Source organism: Nannobrachium achirus (assembly GCF_963921795.1).
Source record: "Nannobrachium achirus genome assembly, chromosome: 17".
Classification (NCBI taxonomy): domain Eukaryota; kingdom Metazoa; phylum Chordata; class Actinopteri; order Myctophiformes; family Myctophidae; genus Nannobrachium; species Nannobrachium achirus.
Genome location: NC_137824.1, coordinates 18055628 through 18080834, shown reverse-complemented (window position 1 = coordinate 18080834; position 25207 = coordinate 18055628). Strand labels below are relative to the sequence as shown.

The following is a 25207-nucleotide window of genomic DNA, read 5'->3' as shown; positions in this document are numbered from 1 at the left end:
TGATGACCCAAATCTGTGCCATTGATCATTTGTAAATATTTTTAATTGGCATCATTGGATTCCCTGACCCCAAACATGTAGCTTTAGCTACCAGAATCATGATCCATTTTTCAAAATCCAAGATGGCAAATGGAATCATGGATTTTCTGATTTGTTATACTCTGAAGTTTCCAAAATTGTATAGTTTTCCTAATCTCCCGAAGATTTGAACGAACCTTCATATTTGGACACAGGACACTGGACTATTGTACATCTGCTGTTTTTTAGCATTTTTGAAAGATTTTGAAATTTGAATTTTTTTTTAATCATTTTGCATTACGAAAAAGTTAGAGAATTGCTAATTCAGAAGGCATTTTATTGAATAGGCCTGGATCTTAATGGGTTATAGAGCTGGGCACTTAACTGTAAATAACATGGAAACGGATATTTAGAACCAATTACTGACTTGCTCTTACTCATGTAGGTTAGAGTTGAGAGCAACAGCATGTTCCTCCACTTGCTGTACAATGCAATACTTTAATGTATTTCTTGTTTTCCGTTAAGGTGGCTCTCCACCAAACAGACTACTTCAGACCACTGCAGACTGGCAGTCGGGTCCGACGTCGGATGATGTCAGATTTTCAGGTGCCAAAAAGTTCCAAGTTCTGGATCACACCCCCTGCACAAACTATTGCAAACGTTAGGCCTTTGGCACCTTGTTGTAGAGTAGAATAGTTCCCACTCCTAGGGGTGTTTTTGTTTTTGTCACATTACATGTACCAGATCCTTACCCGTCCCCTCACCCGTCCCTAAGGGATCCTTCCCCTCCTTACCCATCTGATCTCCGGCTGCTCACGTCTTTATCCTGTTTATTTATAAACTGGATAAATACCCGTATGCAGCCTTATATATACGTATGCCTTGATGTCACATGAAGCTTGACCGATCATGGAGACACACAAACACAGACACACACATGGCTGATTTATATATGGATAGAAGATGGATATAATGTATAGGTGAATTGAAATTGTGAGCAGCCATTCGATTCTACAGTGCTCGAGGAGCAATTAGGGCTTAAGAGTCTTGCTCAGGGACACACATCGACATCGCTGGCCTGTCCTGGAATCGTACCTGGGACAACCAGGGGCTGTGGCTCCCCAGGCAGGCTCACTAACCACTAAGCTATGGCTGTTGTGTGCATGCGTCAGAGGATAACTCTCGACTCGACACGTCTTGCCTCAGAGAGCTTGGACCAAAACAAAAACACAGAGCATTTTTGCGCTAGTCATAGTAGGCTACTGCTTTGCTTTGGAGTTGATCGGTATAGGGATATTGAGAGTTGGCAATATGGTATCTAGTTCAAATGTGCGATGGGCAATGTCTCTGGCTTATCTAGGCTTGCTCCTGCACCTTAAGTAGACGAGAGTTCTACTTCTATACATAGCCTTTACACTCCACCACCCTGCTGTTACCGACGGGCGGTAGAGCTCTGTCGGTAGCTGACAGAGCAAGTTTTGACAGCTTTCGACGCTTCCCTACAACTTATGTATGCCTGACATGATAGCGTACACAACACTGCCTGTTTGACAACAGATTTTTTACCACAGACGCTTAGTTTCCCAACACTTAACTGCTGCCGACGTCTGTGCGGTGGAGAGCTACCTTTATTGTCATTGTGAATTCTTTCAAGCATTTTGTGACATTGTTCTTGAAAGGTGCTATAAAATAAAATAAAGCTTATTATAAATGTGGGAGTTGGGGTTGACACTAAGGTCTCAGAGGCACTTGCCTGTCGAGCAAGTACAGGTCAAGTTCTGCTTGCCCAAAGGTCATGCCCACTTGTCAAAAAAGTAAATCAAATCAATGTTAAATCCGATCAATAAATCGAGTGGCAGCAATCACTATGAAAGTCTGAATGACTGCAACTGCTACTTGTAATTGTTCTTTCATGAATAACCAACAATATTTAATGAAGACGGTTGCTTCCCCACTCATGCGCACTTGACCGTCAGGCAATCTTGCCCAAACGTTTTATTTTCTTGCCTTGTGGCAAACTATTAGTGTCAATCCCTTAGGAGGAAAACGATAAAAAAAAGAAATAGGCGTTTATGTGTGGGTTCTGCCACCAATGCGAACGCTAACCCTCTTGCTTCTTTTTTGCGTTTGGCGGCGACAGAGGCCATGTCGGGTTGGTCGCAGCCGCTGATGAGCAGCCACATGATGCACCCTCAGCTGCAGGCGGAGCAGTCTGCCTTCTCGCAGCACCAGCCCATGGAGCAGGACGACACGGGCATCGCCAACCCCGCCAACAACTACCACCAGCCCCAGCACCTTCCCAACAGCTACATGGACTTCCCCAAGGTGGGGGAAACACAACACAAACACACAGATTCAAGTTCTCAGTCACCACAACCGATTTCCAGTCTTCCATGGAAGTCGGTATATCTTCTATGAAAGTCAGTCGTGGCCTCCCCTGGCAGCCCCTCGGGACACAAGCCTTCCTCAGCCCCATTGTCAGTTCTTATAGTCCATTCTAAAGGCCAGTCCATACTTTCTCTGAAACAAACTTTTCGGCGGAAAGGTCCGGTTCGACTACAAAATGACGTCACTCGTGACTTCTGAAAGGCATTACACCGAATTAGAGTTCGGAAAATTGCACTACGGAAAGTCGCGACTCACCGAACATTTCTGAGGTTTTGGAGATACTATGGACAGGCCTTAACAGAGATGCTCTCCTAAATGGTCTTATAAGGACATGTACTAAAGATAAGACCAACATACAAATAGATAGAGAAGTACAGATTCGCTGACCGAGTGAGAGAGTAAGCATGGGGGATACAACTCAGCTGTTAGATTGACAGCTGTAGTTGAGTAGTGTTAGCACATGTACTGTGAAAGCTAGCTGACCAACCATTCAAACTCATTTGAATGGAAGGCAAACGAGTACATAATACATATATTTGGTGACCTATACATTTCTGCCACCACATAATGCATAAATAAAAGGTCCTTACCGTTAAGTTCCATCATGTGTGTTTTGCAGGGGATGCCCATGTCGATGTATGGAGGAACCATGCTGCCCCCTCATCCTCCCATGGCAGAGGGCCCCGGGGGTCCCATGTACAACGGCCTGCACACTGGGGACCCCGCATGGAGCCCCATCATCAAAGTGGTCCCAAACAACGCAGACAACTCTGACCCACAGCAGGTATAACCTGATGCACTGTTGACTTTGACAGAAACTCTTCTTTTAGTTTAGTCAGTCTGTTGAATTAAAGTGACATTCAGTTTTAGTCATATGAAAAGTTTTTGTCTAGATTTAGTCGACTAAATATCTTTAATGTTTTCGACAAAAATGTATTTTGGCGTGCCTTGATGGTGTTTTTTTTTTTTTTTTTTTTACACTTGTTGCATGCTGAAAATAGCAGAGAGTTGTGAGCTTGTTTTGCTATTTTCAGAGAGAGTCCAACCAAACATAGAAGTAACTTGTCTTTTAGTTCTACTGGATCTCTTCTCCACTCCATAACAATTTAGTCTAGTTTTTATTTGTCTACGAATTTGTCAATATATTTATTCTTAGTTTTAGTCATCATAGCTTAGTTTTTATTTAGTTCTCGTCAGGGTAAAAAAGGTGGTCGACAAACATTTTTCGTCAGTAGTTTTAGTCGACGAAACTAACCCTGCAGGTAACCTGATCCAGTCCACATCATCACAATGGTTCATTTGTGTAAACATTGTTATGAAATGTTTAGTAAAAGAGAGAATAATGCATCCACAAAAGGGTGGACTAAAGGTATTGCTCCACCAATCTTTGTGGGGGAGGGAATCATTTTAATTTTGTTGGTTTGGCAAAACTCCAGAAAAAATATTTTCTTTATTCTTTCGACATTCGCCCTTCATTATTTTCGTTGGGTAAGGTATTTGTGTCCTCTAAAGTTATTTTTGACAGGTAGCCATCATGTTACTACAGTATGTTGCAAACCAACATGACTGCAACACCCCTGTTGCAAAAGTGTGACATCTAGTGACTGAATGTTGTCTCTTGCACTTAATATAAGTTCTATGAACCTCAGCATCCCTAATCTGATTTGGTGTTGAGTGAAAGAGCATTCCAAGTACAGCTGCAACTCTGTTCCGTTTTATAGAGGAGTGGTTCCCAAAGTTTTTAGCACAAAACCCAAAACATAAATGGCTAGCTTCTTTAACTTTATACACACACACACGCACACTATTTTTGAAAAATCTTGAACATTTGTTCACGATTATTGAAATATTCTTGATCTTGAATATATCTTTTTAAAGTGAACATTTTTATTACTCAAATCTTTGTTTCTGGGGGTCCCTGTAGTATATCCAAAACATTTTTAGATGGGGGCCGGCAGCCAAATAAGTTTTATTTTTGGGATCCTTGACATGAAAAGGTTTAAGAACCACTGATTTTACAGGTTAAGCCTCATCTTTTGCTCCTTGTCTCGCCTCCTGTCAGGTGTGGCCCGGTACCTGGGCCCCTCACGTGGGCAACGTGCACCTGAACCACGTCAACTAAGACCACGGCGTCAACAGCAATCAAAACCGCACACAGCATGATGACCCAACAGCGCAAAACCTGAAGTACCAACCGACCGACCGTTAACCGAGACCGAGACGAAGTTTTAAAAGAGTTTAAAAAAAATGAGAAAATAAAATTTGCAACATGTTAACTTTAGTAGAGACCAGAGAGTGCAGAGCGAGCGAGCGGTTGAAGAATTGGAATCTCTTGACACCATTCTTTGATGTGCCTATCTCAGATAAGAAAGGAGGAATTTGGGCGAGGGCTATTATCAAAATGTCCTGATGATGTCTGCAAACACATGCGTGATTACCTGTCCAACAGGAAACATTCTCTGCGTAGTTTAGCCTTTTTTTTTTTTCTTTTTGTTTCTTTTTTTTTTTGAGAGAGACTTAAACCCACATACACCGTTCTTGGGCTGCGGGGGGCGCTCAACGTGACGTAGCTATTTAAACTCGGCCCAGAACCAGAACTAGATGATGATTACCTAAAGAGAGAGAAATCAAACCTTTTAGAAGTGGTAAATACATGTATAATTGTTTACATACTAAAAAGGGTTAAAATGAGAGTAAATTTCATGTCGTATAGTGGCTCTACTTTATGTAGCCTGTATTAATGTGAAATATTTACCTTAATATTCAATAAAAATATTGAAAAGTACTTCTTTGTTTGTGTGCTCTTTTCTGAAATAGTTTTGTCCGCGTTTATGCACGGGTTGCAGGTGGACATACTGAACTGAAAACACAAATCAGATCTTGTGTGGCAGGAAAAAGAAAAGTATTTTGTACATTAGTGAACAGTAATGTGGCAGTGTTTATGACTAAAATAATAAATAAATATACTGTATGTCTGAAAAGCGGAGTTGCCATAAAAAGCTGGGTTATGAGATCTTGGCTTAAAAGCCTTTTCCAAATAGATTTGATCTTTACCGTTGTAAACCTCTGACAATAAAGAAATGGGTGAAATTATCATACAAGGAACGGTAAATGGTGCATTTATACAAAGTGCTGCTTGCACACACCACACATGACGATGGTGGAGGCAACCTCATCAACCTGCTTATCGGGAGCAGTAGGGTTCAGTGTCTTGCTCAAGGACACTTCGACAGAATCGACACTACTAACCCAGGGGGAGCCGGGAATCGCCACTGCCGTGCCCAAGAAGAATAGAGACGGAACAAGGAAAGCCGGTCATATATTCTTGATGTAAATACAATGCAATTATATTCAATTGGCTGAAACAATACCTGTGTGTGATGCCTTTGTGTGTGTGTTTGAAGTTAATAAACACAATCACAAAGGGTTCCATGCTATCTGGAACGGTTAATAGTTGCCCCTAGTTTTAAAATATTAAATACATGATGAATAAAATAAGCGTGCTTTGATTCATCTGACACTTTTGGAATTATTGTGTATTTGTGTACGTTGAATAGAGCATCGCAGCGGAAGTGGATGCCTGGTGTCACTACGTCATTCCCCATTCATTTTCGCAATAGACTTTTACAAAAATATTTATAACAATTATGTTAAGCCTCGAACCAAGCCATCCAGGATGGAGGTGAATCATGACCATATAACCTTTGATCCTATGTGAAAACATATTTTAATATTACATTATTTGATATACTACATTTAATAACTACCCTTTGTTTAGCGATTTTCAAAATGTTCTTTTCATAGAAAAAAAGGTTATATGGTCATGATTCACCTCCATCCTGGATGGCTTGGTTCGAGGCTTAACATAATTGTTATAAATATTTTTGTAAAAGTCTATGGCGAAAATGAATGGGGAATGACGTAGTGACACCAGGAATCAACTTCCGCTGCGATGCTCTATAGCAGGGGTCTTCAACAGGGGGTCCGCGACCCTTAGGGGGTCCGCGGAGGTACTGCAGGGGGTCCGCGAAATTATTGGTTAAAAAAAAAAAAAGATTTCAAAAAATGTTTATTTTTTTTAATTTTTTCCACATTCATGTTAAAAAATAAATCATGATTCTATCCATTTTGAATAGCTTGAATACATGATTACTATGCAATTGACAGATTGTTGATATTATTGATTATTGGTTCTCAGTTAATAAGTAGTATGTTTAGAAATGGTAGTGGTACGGCCCACCCTGCTCGCTGTAACTTGTACATGTTTAAAATAAAAAATATATGTCGTAGCCCCGACCCCCCCACCCTACGAGGTGGTTAGAGCTACGAGGTGGTAGGGGGTCCCTGCTCCATCTCCCCATCGGTTTGGGGGTCCCCGGCCTGAAAACGTTGAAGACCCCTGCTCTATAGTGTATTCATATAAATCAGTCAGGAGTCAGGACAGATGAGGGTAAGGCTGCAAAAAAGGGAGCAATCAATTGATACGTGATTGTGATATGCATCCATTATCATAAAATAATGTAAACGTGCAATAAACGTGTAATAGATAATTTTTTGTTTTAACCGTATTCATGCATAGTATGATAGTTTAAGATAATATATATATTTTTTATATCAAGGCATTTTATTGTGAAGTTACACCGGACGTGAGGTTTTTCCCAATGATTTATGCTCACGGCGTGAGCCTCACGCCCATGAACTTAGCCGATCTACAAGCCCACAGCGCTTCTAGTCCGCGACGCGTCGTGGGCTTGTAGATCGGCCAATGTTCCAGCGAGCTACACCGTCGCGTGACGACGTAAACCGGGCTTGACACTGACAACAACCCCGGTCCAACATGGCTGCTGCTAGTCCCGCTGCTCCTGCTACTATCGCCGCCGAGGCGGCTGCTACTATAACAACGCCGCAAACGACGGTTCCCATCCCGGCTCCGTTTGACTTCTCCCGGCCTCCGGTCATCGACGGGTTCGAACCCTCAGCCCCGATCAACAGGGACGAGAGTTTCAAGGAAAAGTTCCTGAGGAAAACCAAGGAGAACCCCTTCGTCCCCATAGGTGAGTTGTGTAATGACCACGGTGGGGTCCGATTAGCTTCGCAGGGGGTCACATCCGCTTCGGAGCGGATACGGAAACTGTGTTCAAAGAGATTCTAGTCTCGCGTAGCCAGACAACTATTCCACAATCTCTGAATGCCGGGAGCATTTGACCAAATCGCGGAGGCAACAGTCTGGCCACGCGAGACTAAAGAGATTCCAGAATCTTTGTTTTGTTTTGCAAATGACCGGATACAGTAGGCGGGCTCTAGACCGGATCTGAATAGTAAATAGAAACCAGGCTTTTTGGAGGTTCGTTTTTAAAGGCAAACTCTGTCTTGAAAACAATACACGTGAAACAAACAGTTGCTGCAAACTAGTTAACGACATAGTTGTATGCAAACTACAACATGCGATAATTCATGTAGTTTGTGTAATTTATGCTAGAACCATTATGCCAGTCAGCAGCAGCTGCCACTGAGCTGAGGATTTGCAAAGCAGCAACGGGCAATCAATGAATCTAAACTGTCAAAAGACAACAACAAAAGATAAACAATGTCATCATTAATGTGGGCAGATAAGTCCAGAATGAACAGAAAGCAGTGCACTTCTGCCTACCAGTTAAGAATAAACTGATGTTTTGTCATATACCTTGTTCTGTCCTGCACAGGACATCGTGTGCTTGCTTATGTTATGAAACGGCATATGGGGGGGGTGCAATGCCCTTGATTAAGAAGCTGCCTTGTCAGTTAAGATCTATGCCTTCTACATATTACTTTTGGAAATCAGGGATTTGATTTGCATCAACATAGTATTGTAGAAAAAAATATATGGTTGCAAGTTATCAATATTTCATCACGTTTTGCACCAAATGCTATTTCTTTATGGTGCATTTTCTTTTATTGATAGCATCATCTTCCTGTGCCACTGTCAATCATAATACTCAGATTTCCTGAGTTGTATTATTTATTTTTAGACACCTCAATTGCTTGCACTGCTTCTCAACTTTTTCAGGCCATGACCCCCTGAAATGATCATAGTTGAACTGAGGACACCCCCAGCCTCCACCCCGACAAGCACTTGGACTTGTAGGAGTTGAGGCATCACATTTAGTTTGACTCTGTTCGGTTCCACAGATAAATATTGTGAACATAGCAGATCTACAAGCTTGTGAGGCTATTCACAATTTGTTGCCCCTTTCTTATAATATTTGACAATTTGCCCAATGTTTGATCAGTTTTTATATTATAGTTTGTTGATTACTTTTGTAGCAACTAATATATATATATATATATTTTTTGAGGTACAAAATAAGCCCTAAAAGTCAATCACTTCACTGTCATCTGGGGACCACTCAAAAATCATGAGGGGACCCGAACCACAGGTTGAGAACCACTGCTCTAATAGACCGTTTGTCAGCCTTCTGATTGGTCCCTGAGACTCCCTGACTGGCCAACCAGAAAAAAACATTCACATTTTGCTATCGGGGGTGGAGTTTGTGCAGTGGAGAATGTTGAATGCGTCTTTCAAGAACTGTCCGCAGTGCGCGACACGGAGATCGGCCGGTACGGTGATAGCGACGGCAAGCGTCAAGCGATCTCGCTCATCATAACGAATAAGCTTCAACAAACTAGTTCACATGTACCTTATCAATGGTCTAAGAGTCACGATTGGGTACATATAATTTAAATGGGCAGAATTACGAAAAGCCAGCCTATTATGTGAGGAGAAACATTCTCTCTGTCCTCTTCCTAGTACCCAAGATGCAATGCGCTTCTCTTTCTATCTCTGATCCAGAGGATTAAACTAATTAAAACATTTATTTTTCGGGGGAAAACTACTGTTTTGCTATGTAATTACTGTACCTTTTTCTTCCCTTTTTATTAATATCACGTAGATGTGTTTTTTGTGGTACTTTATATAGCTGTAATGAGGCTATGAAGGGAAAAAAATTCCCATCCACTACCACTATAAAAGAATCTGCAAAGAGGATTCTGTCCCACTGGGATTAAACAAATTAAAACATATATTTTCGGGTAAATCCCCTGTTTTGCAATGTAACTACTGTACCTTTGTCTTCCCTTTTTATTAATATCACCTAGGTGTTTTTCCTTTGGTACTTTATATAGCTGTAATGAGGCTATGAAGGGAAAAAAAATCCCATCCACTTCCACTATAAAAACAATCTGCCCAGGGTTAATGTCCCATCATAGTAACAGGGCAGAATGGGGCGGGATTTGCAAAAGGGTTTATTGGTTAGACTCCGGCCACCTTGGCACTGCGAGGGTGGTGTCACTGGCACTCTGGCATTAGACTTTTCAAAAAGAAAAACATATATATTTATACCACCAATATAGAAACACTTTTCACTATAAATCAGCCAATATTGCACTGAACTAGACCTACGTTTTGAGCGTCAAGGATCACAATGAAACTATTCTTAAAGTGATCACTTGTACCCGTGGCATGCTGGTGTGCAGCTGGAGTGCTGCACTGCTGCCTTTACAATATAATCACCTTGTTACCAATTATTATTCCAACTCTTTTTTGCAATCTGCAAAATAATAGTTTTCTTCATAAAGGTGTCTTCTAAGTAAGGCCTGTCAATTATTTCCAACCGAACTCCTCTGGGAAACTTTGTGGGAGCCAATTAAAGTTTAGAAAGTCTTTCAACAGTGGGCAAAGGGCTCAACTGGGCAGGCAGGCAGCTGCCCGCATTGCCCAGCACTGACATTTCTGCTCAGGGAAACTTTGTGGGAGCCAATCAAAGTAGAGAAGACCTGGTGTGAAAACTGGAAAAATATAAATTGGCCAATATGAGCTTGTGTCCCAAGGGGTTTGTGGGGTTGCTGAATCGATTCCAACCAATAGTTTTTAGTAAGGATTATAATTGGCCATGCCTCCTTTTCAGGGGGCCTATCCATCAGATTGTGGTGGCTATAATTTTCACGTTTTTTTGTTGATGGTATATTTGGGGTTCCTAGAAAGTCAAATGGAAATGTGTATCATTTGGTATTAACTTTGGTCTCAGAGTATGTCCATGTTTGAGATGAGCATCAGAACAGAAACAGAAATTAGTCTATTACCAAGGTGCAGCCATCCCCTTACCATGTGCATACTGATTATCCATGTCTTGTAACCCCACGCCAATTATGAAGTAGGTACTGTAGGTGTCCTTGCATAGCTAATGTATGGAATAGATTCAGCACCTCACACAAGCCCCTTGTTAGACATCGCACAATTGGCCAATTTATATCTTTCCAGTTTTTTCACGTCTTCTCAACTTTGATTGGCTCCCATGAAGTTTCCCAGAGCGGAAGTGTCCGTGCTGGGCAATGCCAAAAAGTTGGGTTGGGAAGTAATTCTCAGCTTTGATTGGCTCCCACAAACTAAGTTTCCCAGTTTGGTTGTTCAGTAATTGAGGAAGACACCTTTTATGAATAAATTAGTGAAAAAAGCTTGTTTTGTATATGTATGAATGAGTGACATTCTTGTGTTTGGCTCCTCCAGGTTGTCTGGGTACAGCGGGTGCGCTGCTGTGGGGTCTCCGAGCCTTCAATCAAGGGAAGACCAGACAGTCCCAGCTGATGATGCGGGGGCGTATCGCGGCTCAAGGATTCACTGTAGTTGCCATTATTGTGGGTGTTCTGTCGACCGCATTTAAACCCAAACAGTGAGGAGCAACGAAACTGTGGTGGCTAAATTATTTGTTGTGTTAAGAAGATATTTATAAAGGGCAGCAACATATTTTCTTTTCCCAACCACCGGGGTTGTTATACTTGAAGTTGGACCTGTGAAAATAAAGACTCTTCCAACACAGACCAAGTAAGCACTTGGGAATCTCAATGAAGTTCAAACTTGATTGAAAAATGTGATGCAGATTTTATTGGTTTGAACTATAGAGACCTACCAATCGTGCTCGCTGCATTGTGGGTGGTATTTTGCTTTAAGATTATTCCTAGACAAAAATGGAACCGTGATTTTGCACCGTCTTCTTGCATCGATGAGATTGTCATGTCAGAATATGCCATTACATATTTCACACAGACATAAAATGTAAAGATAACTGTCCATGTGTTGTAAATATTGGATCAGTAAAGGAATATTCAAGCAGAAGCAGTCATAATCCATAGTTTGTTTTATTCAGTTTTCCATTTCCCTTGTAACATTCTTTTCTTCATAAACTCCAAATAGGCAACATGTGAAACTAATTAGGCATTACTGTTTGTAAAACAAACAAACACCATATTCATTTGTTTTGTAAAGAAATGTCAAAAAACATTACTAGAAGCTTGTTTGCTCAGAGTCGACAAGACTCCAAATAATAATTAACTTCATTGTAAGAATGAAGAAATTTAGATTGTTGTACAAATTCTTTGTACAAAGTAAGAATAAATTTAGATTGTTATACAAATCTTTGGTTGTGGCATGTTTTGCCTTTATGGACCAACATGCTGCCTAAGGCTTAATTCATACCTTGTCGCTTGAAAAATGACATTTTCAACTGAATAAAAATCGTTGGGAGTAGAAATTAGCCTAAACTTGGAATGAAATTGTATCTGGATTAAAACAAACTGGAATTTACAGGATTAAGAGGTGAAATCTGAAAGGCCACACGCTTTATAGCATTTCAAAAAGACATTTTTCTGCTACGCAAAATATGGTACTTGGAATATAATACAACATAATTGAACATAGTGTTTGTGGTTACGTTTCATTAGTGACAGGCAGAGGTGGTTACAATCTATCCTTAAGGATTGTGCAGTACTTTGAACTGAATTCTAAATAAAAATGGAAACTAAAGATTAGTGGTTGTTAATGACAAAACTAAATGCAATGTTATAAAACAAACAGCAGATCCAAAACACTGGCATAATAGAGGCATGCAGTTAAGTTGACCTAATGCCCTTGTTAAGTTCAAGGGGGAAGGGGGCGATTTTAATTTACAGTAACAATATTTACTCCATTATAACCACAATGCATTTGTGACTACAGGATACGAAAACAACAGAGCAGTCCTTCATTTTATCCAAAGAGAGTGAGGTATACTTCAGAATAATTAGAACGATGGGAGTTTGTTTTCTCAAGGTAGTGAAAAAGGAAAGACTTAAATCTAAATTGTTATTATGCAAACGGGAATTAAAAACTTGTAAAAGGCAAAAGTTTAAAGAAGAAGAGGATAGAGGTCCTTGCGTTGCCGCCTTAGCGAACCAGCGGCGTCTGTTTGAGGGAGATGAGGACAGAACGCATGCGGGAAACATCCTTCGCCTGCTTGTTGGTTTTGGGGTTGAAGTCGCAGAGGCGAGCGACTCTCTCCCACTCGGTCCCCGGGCTGTCACCGTCGCACTCGGCCAGGAAGGCCTCTTCTGACGCTCTGCGTGACGGGACAAAGCACCAGAAATCAGGAGGCGTCCTGCTAAGCCAGCTATCACAGAACAAAACTCCACACTGGCAAAAGCACGTCCGCACAATAATGTGTCACTCGTTAACTAAATTAACCACTTGAACTCCAGCAGCCCCTATTCTGGGGAGGGGGGGACAGACGTTCGTCCGAAATAGCCGATCTACAAGCTCACAACGTGTCACGCCGTGACATCTTGTGAGCTTGTAGATCGTCTATTTCTAGCAAAGAAATTGGAAGGAAAGGAGCAGACCGAGTACGATTGCAACTCGGGTCTGTCTTACCAAGTAGAGGGTTTAAGTGGATAATTCATGCAACTGGCAATCTTTTACTTCAGATATACAGTAGAGCACGTTCATGCATTTCTTTAGTTATCACCGCACGCACCACCTGTGAGCAGCGAGCTCAACAGACAGTTCTGTGCAAGCAGCGTAACATTAGACTGTGCTTGAGCCTATGTTAGCAGCAGTTTTTTTTTAAAAGTGAAACGCATACAATCTCATAAACCATGTGTTTGTAGTTTTAGAGCAGGGGGGCATGCATCCCGTTAAGAAAGGAGGAGCTGGTTGTAAAGAAACTCATGGAAGCTACAAGGGGCGTAAACAACGTCAAAAAGCAGAAGAGTTCTAAAACCTACACCAAGCCTATAACATCAGAGTTGGGCTGTTTGTAGAAAGACTTGTCGGCAATCCTAGTACGCAGGCAAGCCAAGTAAGCAGGAAAAAAAAGGAGAAGAAAAACAGTGTGAGTGTTCATGAACAAAGCAGAGAAAGGTTAGGGCCAGCTTAACCACATTACACTTTGAGTACCCTGTTTTGAGCAGATTTTTCACAATCTTTTAATTTTATCTTTAAGAATAGCTAAAATAGCAGATGTACAAGCTCACGACAACGCACGGCAAAGATCTGCGTTGTTGTGAGCTTGTAGATCTGCCATTTTCACTGTTCGTGGTACGACTAAGTATATCACGTGGTTAAGAACGATACTGTAAGCAAGTGAGAGAAACCAGAGACCTAATAATAAAATACTAAAGTTTTAGGCAACTAGGCAATAGTTTTGGGTGGGCTAGGTTCAATGTTCAACCAATGACAGCTTACCCTGGCCTAGTGAACTGTAAATGAAAACAATGTTTTTGTACATCTAATTCTAAAACTGGTTCTCAACCTTTATGATTTTAAGGACCCCAGCATTAGGACAAGGATCCCCGTTTTCCAACCTAGGAATCCCAATCTACCCTATAAAATCCTACATGTTAATTAATGGAACCAAATGAGGGTCTATTTGTACACTCAAAGATCCTGAAAGGGTACACTTGGTTCCTAACTCCAACGATTTAGCTGGGGACCCCTACAACAACAAGGACGCCTGGGGGTCCCACGGAGCCCATGTGAAGAACCAGTGTTCTAATTCAGTGGTTCTCAAACTGAGTTCCCAGATAACAGTGAAGTGACAATTTAACCATTTAGGCCTAGAATTATTGAATGCTTTAACTAGTGAAAAATAGCAGATATACAAGCTCACAGCGCGGCACCGAGTGCCGCGCTGCGAGCTTGTAGATCTGCTATTTTTTGAAAAAGTCCTGAAAATGTGTGCAAATCTTTGAATATGTGTATTTTCAAAGCAAACTTTTGTAACTCAAATTTTGCTTCTGGGTGGTCCCTGGAACTAGATATTTTGAGATGGGGGTCCGTGGCCAAATAAATATCAGTTTGGGGGTCCTTCACATGAAAAGGTTTGAGAACCACTGACATAGTAGTCTCTCAAGAACAGACTAACTGAGCTCCAGTTAAGCGAAAAGGACCTTTTCTTTGACAACGTTTAGCCAGATTGCTGACATAGAAATATAGGGTTTTTCAAAGAATCTTAGAAGGATTCAAAAGACACTTATAAAATTTTTCAAAAATAGCAGATCTACAAGCTCGCAGCGCGGCACTCGGTGCCGTGCTGTGAGCTTGTATATCTGCTATTTTTCAATAGTTAAATCATAAAATAACGACACACAAAATGTGTACCCGTTCTATACCTAAAAGAAAGCCTTGGTGGCGGGTGCCCAGTTCAAATATGATCGGGTCGCGGCCTGAAAAGGTTGAGAACCACTGATCTAATGGTTACCATCTTGCTAGCAAGCGTTATCTCCCGATTTCTTTTGTTTTCCCAGGTGTATTAAATCTGCAGATTCTGCACATACAGCACTAGTCTCTAATGTGTCACTGGGGGATTCTCTCTGAATGCTTACAGAGACATGAGAGGCAGGAATGAGCCTAAACTACGGTCAGAGATGCAAAGTGATACCGTGCCAGACTTTGTTGGAGTCTGTTGGAAAGCGTGAGAGAAGAAAAAGTTAGCCTGAACAGGGAATAAAACAGGACTACAGATTGTGACAGACCGTTTTTACAGCAGTATATAACAACATGGCATCACTTCAGAATGCTAACCAGTAGGGGATGGGACGATATGAACATTTCATATCACGATTATTGTGACAAAAGAAATCGCGATTTACGATATTATCACGATAAACTAAATCCATTATCCAGGGGCGGAACATTGCCAAAGAATAGCAGATCGACAAGCTTTGATCCCAGTGCATGACGGAGGACGATATTTCACGATAAATTCAATCTCCACGATACGATTATCGTGAGTGTTTTTTATCACGATAAGCGATAATATCACGTATCGTCCCATCCCTACTAACCAGTCATACTTAAAATAAAATAAAAAACCCTCAAAAGATTAAACTACTATCAGTAGCATAATAAAGAGGGCTTGTGTAAAAACAAATGTGATTTATTGCTAACCATTAGCCATGAATATCGTAACATAACTTGAGGGCCAAAACATGACATTTTGATCGTCTCTCATCATTTTTTCATGTGTCCCTCTGTTACACCAACGCTCCCACAGAAAGCATTTCATTGCCGTCGGGTGGAAAGAAACCTTGTATGTCCAAAACCGTTACTTTAAAAAAAGGACCCAAATCAGCAGATCTACAAGCTCAAAACGCGGCACGGTGCGTCGCGCTCTGAATTTGCAGATTGGCTATTTTTGGTACTTCAGTGTGACAGTGAAGTATGACAAAGTAGGGTGTTAATTTATCAAAAATATAAACAGGAAAAGTTGAAATATGGCCGCGTGAGGTTTCTACCCGACGACAGCGATTTGTTTCCTGGAGGCATTGAGGTCATCTGTAACCGCTCCAATCTCCCACAGCCTTCACCAAACATACTGCCTCACACAAACACCACTATTCTGCTACTGCTGTGTTGGAATGTTGCTTCGGTGGTGGGAAATCAATTCAGCATTAAGATCTTTCGTGTGATCTGTATTGACTCTTTAATGCCAACGGGTAATTCCTTCGACATTCTGCCCAAAATGTATCATTCGGATATTAGTTTACAGATCAGCAGACAGAATGAAATGTTTAATTTGAATGCAAATTGAAATGATCCAAATTGAAAATGTTTTTCAATGGAACATTTAATGGCAGTCAACACACATGAAAAAAGGACAGAATAGTGATCTTAATGAATCGTGGTCAAATCGTGATGTCCCTGGTGATTCCTGACACCAAGTTGCTTCTGGCATTGTGATACCTAATCTAACAAAACCACCCCAGGAACAACAAAGGCATTGGCACGGACCGCTGTTTAACTCTGCCATTCACACTAAAACAGACTATCACAGTCATGGCTGCTCGCATCAACTAAACCAGCCAAGAGAGACGAGTTGCCAGCCAGTCAACTGACCTGTTGTTGGCCTTGTTCTTCTCCATCTGTTCGTTCTGGTGAAGATGCCAGTCCTCCAGCTCTTTCCTGGCCTTCTCCTTCCATTCTGCCTCCGCAGCCTTGGACGCGTTGTCTAAACGGAGCACAGACAGAACAATACAGTATATAAACCAGCCATTCCCGAGTCCCGACCTGATGGGACATGAGCATGTTTTCATTGCGATACCAATAAATAAGAACTTGAAGTACACTACTTTTATTGCTCTCTGGAATGTTTTTCCGGTGCCATGGCATTGGTCCGAACTCTCATTGTTCCTACATCCCATTAGTCAGAATCTGGTGATGTTAACCTGGTGAGAAATACTATGTCTAAGCCTAAACCTAACCCAAACCTCAGTAAAACTATGCCTAAACCTAACCCTAAAACCTTACCTAACCCTAACTAAATTCGGACTAATGAGATTTTGGACTTATGGGCAGTCCCCGTTTTTCCACGCATAAACATTTGAAGCGAGACATAGACCATTCACTAACCAAAAATGTATTGTATTTTATCAACCATTCCCATTGTTTTCCGAGGCGACACTTTGCACTGGACGCACCTGGCATAAATTAATGGACTTTCATTACCGCGTAAGCAATGAAATCAGTTGTGTAGTTACTTTTGGGACAATTTGTACATTTCTACATTAAGTAGCCATGTAATAAGTGGGATATTGATGTCGAGCCGGTCATTGTTAGACCCCTCTGATATTGCGTCGGGGTCTAATCATCTTGTCAGGGTTATTTCTCAACAACCTCACTATTAATTATCTCACTTATTACATGGTTACGTCATTAAAGGCCCACTTCACCTCTGGGACACAATCAACACAATCCTGAGTTATTTCTTGTGTTCAATCTGTGTTTTGAGATATTTTCGTATTTCAACATTACTAGTGATGCATTTTGCATCATATGATGCATCATGCTGCATCATATGATGCAAAATAACTCAGGATTGTGTTGATCGTGTCCCAAACAACAATAAAATAAGATCTGGTTGTCCCAGAGGTTAAGTGGGCCTTTAAGAAATCAATCATTTAAAAATATGAATTGCAGTGTTGTTAATACTCAAGATTTTCTGTTTGATGCATATGGCAGAACTTTTTTCTTCTGATGCATATTTCCTGAGCATTCCTGTGCAAATGTTTGCATTTGGGGCGGGAGTAGCCGACGCCACCAGCACCAGTTTAAAATAGCACACAGAGGAATCGCTGTGAATCCATTGACTGACACGTCACATACCACAATACTTTGAATAATACTGTGTACCGGTACTTTGCTTCGCCGAGTATTTCTTTGGCAACACCACTGGTAGCTATGATGTCATTACAATGCGTGTTTGAACTGTGATAACCATTGTTGGTTGTTCAGACACTAAGATGGCAATTAGACCAGTGGTTTCTCAAAACATTTCATGATGTCAAGGACCCCCAAAAGGACCCCCAAACAGACCCTCATCCAAAAATATGTTATTGAAATAAATGTATTGTATGTATTTATTTTTTGGAAAAATCTTGAACTTACACCAGAAAAGGTGGAGTCAATTCTATAACCTATGAAACATGTGGTGATTCCATTAATTTAGAATTTAAAAAGAAACATACAAATCAGGAAAAGCCAGTCCAAGGCTTAATGCATGTGTTGTTTACAATAAAACAACACTTATCTATGGTTACGTTTTAGCAAGCGTGTTTTTTGATTGATTGATTATTTTATTAGACAAAAATGGAGAACAGTACAAGTATAGTCAATACAATTGAAATGTAGTACAGTTAAACACCCTGCCTAAAAGGAAAGGAACATCTCAAATAAGACCTTTTACGGTCTTTTTTAAGTTGAGAGCCCTCTGTATTTAATACATGGTCATAATAAATAGCAAGTTGATGGGCCTTGCATAATCTGAACTTGAATGTGAGGAATCTTGAATTACTTAAAAAGGTTTGAGAACTGACGACTTAAAAGGGCATTTGTAGAATCTGCCTCAGGTCGTAATGGTTAACTGCTGCACTCCTAAGACAGAGGTCAATGTAGGCAGTAGGGCTGTCACAAAATGAAATTTTACATGACGATTAATTGTCACTCAAATAATTGGCGATTAACGATTTAATTGTGTATTTGTCGTTGATAATTACATTTCTGTTTGGCTTTTAGGCTTTGAAGTTGCATATGGTAGATATGACACATAACCTAAATATACACATACATTACTGACATATTTGACAACTTACTACTTAAAAAATAACATTGATAGTGGAAATACCTGATCTACAAGCTCACAACGCGTCGACGCGTTGTGAGCTTGTAGATAGGCTATTTCCACTATTTCTGACATTTTTCAACATTCACGATTATGATGATTATGACAAAATAATTGCGATAATGTCAAATAATCACGATTAGACGATTATGTAATAATTGTGACAGCCCTAGTAGGCAGTGTACTGGTGTGTTACCTAGCTCCTCCAGGCGGGTCTTCTGTTCTTCCCTCCATTTCCGCAGACTCTCTGGTTCCTGCCTCAGCTGGTCCACCTGGGCGATGGCTGCATAGCTGTCTGTCGGCCCGTTGGACTCCTGGTGGGACCAAATTAACTCTACGTTTGTATAGGCAATGGGTCGCACACAGTGGCAAGAGCTAAGATTTCTCTTTTCTTTACTGTATCTTTACATCAAGAACAAACCTTTCGGCTATCCAGCCTTCGTCAGTGTGAAAGAAAGTCAGAGCGAGGTGGTAACAGAAAAGGAAATTACGTCTCATAAGACTATTCACTGACAATTACCACATAGATTGGAAAGCTGCTAAACATATTAACTGTTGTCAATCATCATGTCAATCATTCTATTGGGAGGAGATGAACATCGAACACACTTCCCCAGGCGGTTTGTCTCTCAAATGCTGAAAACTCACAGGCGGCCTTAATCCCTAAAACACGACTTTCCAGCGGCTTTGAGTGAGCTCTTGAGACACACCCATGTATTTTCACTTGTTTCTTCACAATAGAGGGACAGGATTTTGGTCTGAAAAGTTGTCTTTGAACCCAAGAAAACATTTAAAGTGTTACATGGAGACGGGGGTCCGACAGTATTTGTTAACCAATTTAGGCCTAGGATTATTGACTGCTTTAACTATTGAAAAATAGCAGATATACAAGCTGCCGTGCTGCGAGCTTGTAGATCTGCTATTTTTGAAAAAGTTGTGAAATCTTTGAATATATGTATTTTTAAGCGAACATTTGTAACTCAAATTTTGCTTCTGGGTGGTCCCTGGAACTACATATTTTGAGATGGGGGTCCATGGCCAAATACATATCATTTTGGGGGTCCTTCACATGAAAAGGTTTGAGCACCACTGACATAATAGTCTCTCAAGTACAGACTAACTGAGCTCCAGTTAAGTGAAAAGGACCTTTTCTTTGACGATGGCCAGCCAGATTGCTGACACAGAAACAAAGGGTTTTTCAAAAAACCTTAGAAGGATTCAAACGACACTTATAGAATCAGGTCAAAATCCAAATTTCCATGATTTTTCAAAAATAGCAGATCTACAAGCTCGCAGCACACCGCGCTGTGAGCTTGTATATCTGCTATTTTTCAACAGTTAAAGCATAAAATAATGATACACAATGATGTGTACCCGTTAACTCACCTGAAACATGTCCCCATTCACTGTGGCAGCAGGCTCCTCTCCAAAGCCGTCAGCAAAGTCGTCTGCAAAACAAGAGCAAAGTTGTCTCAAAGCACAAAGTCACAATGTGACAGCCAGGGTGTACTCTTTGTAGAAACCTTGTGTGCTCTTTGTCTTAAGCCAGAAATGCAGACGCACCTGTTTGGACACTGATGTGATAACTGATGATGGATGACCTGACTGGCAGTTGTTGTTGTTAGTAGTATGTATCCTTATTTAGCTTTAACGCACACATCACGACACGTTGCTGTCAGGCAGCAACCGCCTATCTCTATATTTTAAAACTTTGTGTTTTTTTGTAAATTAATGGCCTACTTGATCATACTACACTTACTACAGCAGATCTTAAAGCTCGAAATGCCATTCGAAACGATATGTTTTGAACTTGTAGATCAGTAAAGAATAGTGACAAAATATTTGGGACATGGTGCTGTTGGGTGACCTGAGGATAAGATGGTGTCACACCATTAAGTGTGATCTATTGAATACTGTTACCTGCCTAGAGATAACCATGGAAAGAATAGCCCCTTCTCTTTTATCATACATGTTTCAAATGGATGACAAATGTAACGTTGAAATAAAGAGAAGTGAAGCTAACTCTACCCCTATGTGTAGCGTTTTTGAGTGGTGCTCCTGGAAGGAGCTAAGCTCCAACATCTGGCTTTGTCCAGAACACAAAGTGTGGCCTACATCTTGTTACAAAGCGCTCAAAGTCTGTTGAAGGCCCAGCGTCACATTGGCCAAGCTTTGTGGGGCGTTTAATGAAATTAACTGCTAAATAGCACCGCTCACTTCACACTAGGTGTGATTTCTACCAAAAGCTTGGTTTTACAAGTTCACTAGGGGCGCGTTCAGAAATGCGCACTCAACACACTGGTGTGCCATGTTGTCGTTCGTTTATTCGGTGCACTTGGTGCGTTGTCGTTCGGAAATCCAGTGCGCGGCGTACCGGTGTGCTGAGTACACGCACTCACCGACCCTACTCAGAAGATGGTGTTTGACGGTGTGGTGCGTCAGTGTGGTGTTTTGATTGGTTGCAGTGTCTCGAGCGCTTCTCAGCTGTGAACAATGGAGGAATTGATAACAAAACGCACAATTTGCGGCTCGAATAGGTCCTTTTGGGGTTTATTGTTACACAAGCATCAACTTGTGAACTAGCAGCAGGTAGGCCAATGTTATGAATTAAATTACCTTTCAATAGCAACGTTATGTTAGCAACTGCTGCTTTTCAGAAAGTTTTCCTTCTGATAAAGCTCACTGCTGCCCCTTAACTGGTTGTTCGTAAATAAGCCACACTGAATGCACTCTCAACGTCACCGCCCACTGCACTCACTACACTGAACACACACCCGGTGCGCATTTCCGAACGCACCCTAGAAATCCAGTTTCAGTCAAATGTTTACTGAAAATAAAACAAAACTCAAGGGTACAGAGTACTGGATAGATGCTGTAGAGTAGACAGTGTTTACCGTAAACACAGCTATTCTAGTTCCTTAAACTCAACCAAACTCATACTAGCTTACATGACCAGTTTTAGTATAATAATGTAACATTAATGTGTTCAGGTTTCTGTGTTCAGGTTTCTGTGTTAACTTAATAACTTTGTTATTGTCTCGATTATTTTATTTTCTTACTAACCATTATACGGTACTCTGGAAGTAATTCACGTGTTTGCGTCCCAACTAACCTATTTGGTTGAATTTTATATATCCCAATTTAACAAAACGTTACATGGTCCATGGAGATCCCTCTATGTAGAACCAGCCGTTAGTGTGGTATGTGGTCGATGTGACCTCCATGTATGGGCATTCCCATTTCCCATATGAAGTCCTGTTAGATATGGTCTTAATATTGATGACATCAGGGAACTCCATCTATTGGTATAAAAGGGATTCTGTCAGTGTGACATCACAGTGAAGCCAGAGCGTGATGTCAGAGCGACAAACCCATTCTGTTAAGAGTGGTTCCCCTGACATCACAGTGATGTCAGAGCAACAAAGTTTGCCTGACACTGGTTCTATGGGTTTGTTGCCAACAAACCCATAGAACCAGTGTCAGGCGTGACAGAGATACATACATACGGACAAGCTGTGACCGTTGACATACTAATCTGCGACCTACGGTCGCAATAATAAATATTAGCTGAGAGATTAAACCTCGATTTTATATATTTTATAATAGATACTTATATTAGCTCGTTGGCAAAGGGACCTTAGGCATAGGTTAAGTATTATTACTATTAAACATAGTTAGCACATATTAGCATATAGTTAGCATTAAGTTAGCACTTAGCATATAGTTAGCATTAAGTTAGTTAGCTCTGGTGGTCCATACATAGCGTTTAGAAGGAGTTCAACTCCTTCTAAACGCCACGGACCAGAGCTAGAGTTAAGTCAGCATCAGCTCAGCCCTACTGGTTACTTTACCGTAGGTGTCTTCTATGATGTCCGGGCTGGGAGACCTCGCGGCGGGGGGAGAGGCAGCGGCAGCCGCCACGGGGGCAGCGGGCTGCGGCTCGTCATCCAGGGCTCCGCCGCCGCCGAAGCCCTCATCCAGGGCTCCGCCGCCGCCGAAGCCCTCGTCGTCGTTCTCGATCACCGCGATCTCGCTCTCCTGCTGGGCCAGGAAGGCCGCCGCCGGGTCCTCCTCGGCGGCCGGCTGCACCGCTCCGTTATCGGCCATTGTTTGTTCGCTGTTCGCCTTTCTTGTTGTTGTTGTTTTTGTTTGTTGACCGTTAAGTTGGTGGTGGGCTAGTTAGCTATAGCTGCTAGCCTCTGCCGGGTGCTGCTAACGTCAGTCAGATTGAACTTCAGAGAGGATAGCTCTTTATTGGCCACTAAGTGGAGTAAATATGTAGTTTTTAATTTGTATTAACCCCTCAGATTTAGTCTTTTTTTATTAAGTTGCAAATACTGGGAAAAATAACGCTGTTAAGTCGTTGCGTCTATTAAACGTTGTGGTCCCATCAGCAGTGATGATTCATGATTTCTCTTGACTTGCTCCACCGGTGAAATCATAACCTCTCCGCGTCACCAGGGCAGGCTGAGTGTCTGGGTTCTATTTAACGCTCAGTTCTCAGATCCGGTCTAGAGCCCGCCCTACTGTATTCGGTACTTTGCTCGTACAAATACGTTAACCCACAATTATGGACCGTTTCCGTATCCGCTTCAGACCGGATTTGCAACCTGCAGAAGTGGATTGGTCCCAGTCTGACGCTCAACCAGTTGGAATAAAGTGACGGTTGTTGTACTGTCTGTTTATAGACACTGTCGCCATCTGCTGGACAAAGCGTGAGACGGACACTTTATTTTATTAAAGACGTGTTCATCTTCCAAAAGCCCTTATTTATATTCCAACTGCAACTTATTTAATATTCCATATTAAATAATTTAAGATTTACACCTTCAAAAACCATCTGAACCCATTTAGTCTTTTACATCAATAAACATTATTGTACCCTGGGTTTAACACAAAAATTAGGTCTCACAAAAGCAAACACTCATCACTCCATAAAATTAAGAATAAAATAATATCTTATAAAGCAGCATATTAAAACAGCATAGACTCAGTCATTGACACTAAGGCTTGCCCACCTGCCCCTGGCAGGTAAATAAAACATCAGGGCAGGTGAAGTTTGCTTTCAGGTTGCCCGACAGGGCAAGTGCTCATTTGAGAGGGGACACAAATGTCTCTAAACACAACATGAGATATCTGTCTAAACACCTGAACGTGGCCAGTGCGCTGTCTTCTGGTCTGTGGAATGTAAAATAAGAGCACTATTTACCTAATGTGCTGTTTTTACTGTTGCTACATTTAAACATATAAAATAACAAGTGTGAAACCATAGACATATCCAATCATAGTATTTGGTATTTGGATTTGGAGGTATTGAGGTATGACATTTTATCGCACAGCCCCAGAAAGTAAAGAAATAAGTGTTAAATTGAGCGGTAATTAAAATTGTACCTATCATTTTATAATGGACGATTTACTTTTCGGGCAAGTGGGCATTACCTTCGGGCAAGTAGAACATGACCTGTACTTGCCCGATGGGCAAGTGCCTCTGAGACCTTAGTGTCAACCTCTTTGACCACAGAGGTATCTAGTTCAACCATAAGGGGCCAAAGATTAATGATAATAAACATCCATTTGGTTGTAAAACATTACCATAAAGCAAACAACAGATAACCCTAGGACATAACATTACACCTCATGTTCACTGCACACATAGCAGAAGAGTGTCACACAGAAAGGTGTCACACAGAAAGGTGATTTGAGATGAATGAAGGAATGGCGCGTTCTCTGCTGACCTCTGTCGGTTAGTAGGACCCAATGAGTAGTCAGTGTGGGATGATGATGATGGTGATGCTGACCTCTGTCTGGTAGGTGTGGGAGCTCACCATCCAGATGAGATCGTAACACTTGCTCTTTCAGCCATTGCCTTGAGAGAACGGAGAGGCTCAGGAGCCTGGAGAGCCTGACAGACAGAGAGGAAGGAAAGAGTATGTTGGTGACCGCGCTTTTGCCGCCGCAGGCCCAAGGCTCTGGAATATGTTGCCCCTTCCCATTAGATCCGCCCAGTCAATTGGTGCCTTTAAATCTTTGCTAAAAACTCACCTGTTCTCCACTGCCTTTAGTTGTATATAGCTCTTTTATCTGTTGTTTTTACTCTTGTATTTTGATTTTATACCATTGCATTTTAGGCATTATTGTTTCTGTATTATTGATTTTATCATGTTCAGCACTTTGGTCAGCTCCGCTGTTGTAAATGTGCTATACAAATAAAGGTTGATTTGATTTGATTTGATTTGGTTAAGTGGATAGATGGCTGGGGGGTGAGGACATGAGTGTGAGTGAGTGTGGCTGTGGGGTGGGAATTTTGCAGTGCAAGGCACTAAGAATGTCAGGGTTAT

The 25207-nt window shown here is 41.3% G+C and overlaps 3 protein-coding genes across 14 annotated transcripts in view; 2 read left to right on the top strand and 1 right to left on the bottom strand.

Moving 5' to 3' along the window:
* The window catches only part of ankhd1 (ankyrin repeat and KH domain containing 1), a 63747-nt gene extending 58556 nt beyond the window's left edge, over positions 1-5191 (top strand). For 8 of the 12 annotated variants that reach the window (XM_080745981.1, XM_080745980.1, XM_080745977.1 and 5 more), the window contains 4 exons: positions 544-624; positions 2159-2343; positions 3026-3190; positions 4469-5191. In XM_080745981.1, the coding sequence (XP_080602107.1) occupies positions 544-624; positions 2159-2343; positions 3026-3190; positions 4469-4528 (491 nt within the window). In that variant the 3' untranslated portion in view covers positions 4529-5191. The remainder of the gene's footprint in view (positions 1-543; positions 625-2158; positions 2344-3025; positions 3191-4468) is intronic. The other 4 variants (XM_080745983.1, XM_080745974.1, XM_080745973.1 and 1 more) reach the window with 1 other exon arrangement.
* Positions 5192-7233: 2042 nt separating this feature from the next.
* On the top strand, positions 7234-11533 carry higd2a (HIG1 hypoxia inducible domain family, member 2A). Its single transcript, XM_080745616.1, has 2 exons — positions 7234-7460; positions 10949-11533. Exons 1-2 carry the CDS (start codon positions 7244-7246, stop codon positions 11113-11115), a joined length of 384 nt encoding a protein of 127 aa, XP_080601742.1. The 5' UTR covers positions 7234-7243; the 3' UTR covers positions 11116-11533.
* A 66-nt stretch (positions 11534-11599) lies between these two features.
* cltb (clathrin, light chain B) lies at positions 11600-23294 on the bottom strand. The gene is made up of 5 exons (XM_080745615.1): positions 22721-23294; positions 20256-20317; positions 19066-19183; positions 16589-16700; positions 11600-12812 (listed from the first exon to the last, which is right to left on the bottom strand). The coding sequence occupies exons 1-5, from the start codon at positions 22974-22976 to the stop codon at positions 12641-12643; spliced, it is 720 nt and encodes a 239-aa protein (XP_080601741.1). The 5' UTR covers positions 22977-23294; the 3' UTR covers positions 11600-12640.
* Between the last annotated feature and the right edge of the window lie 1913 nt (positions 23295-25207).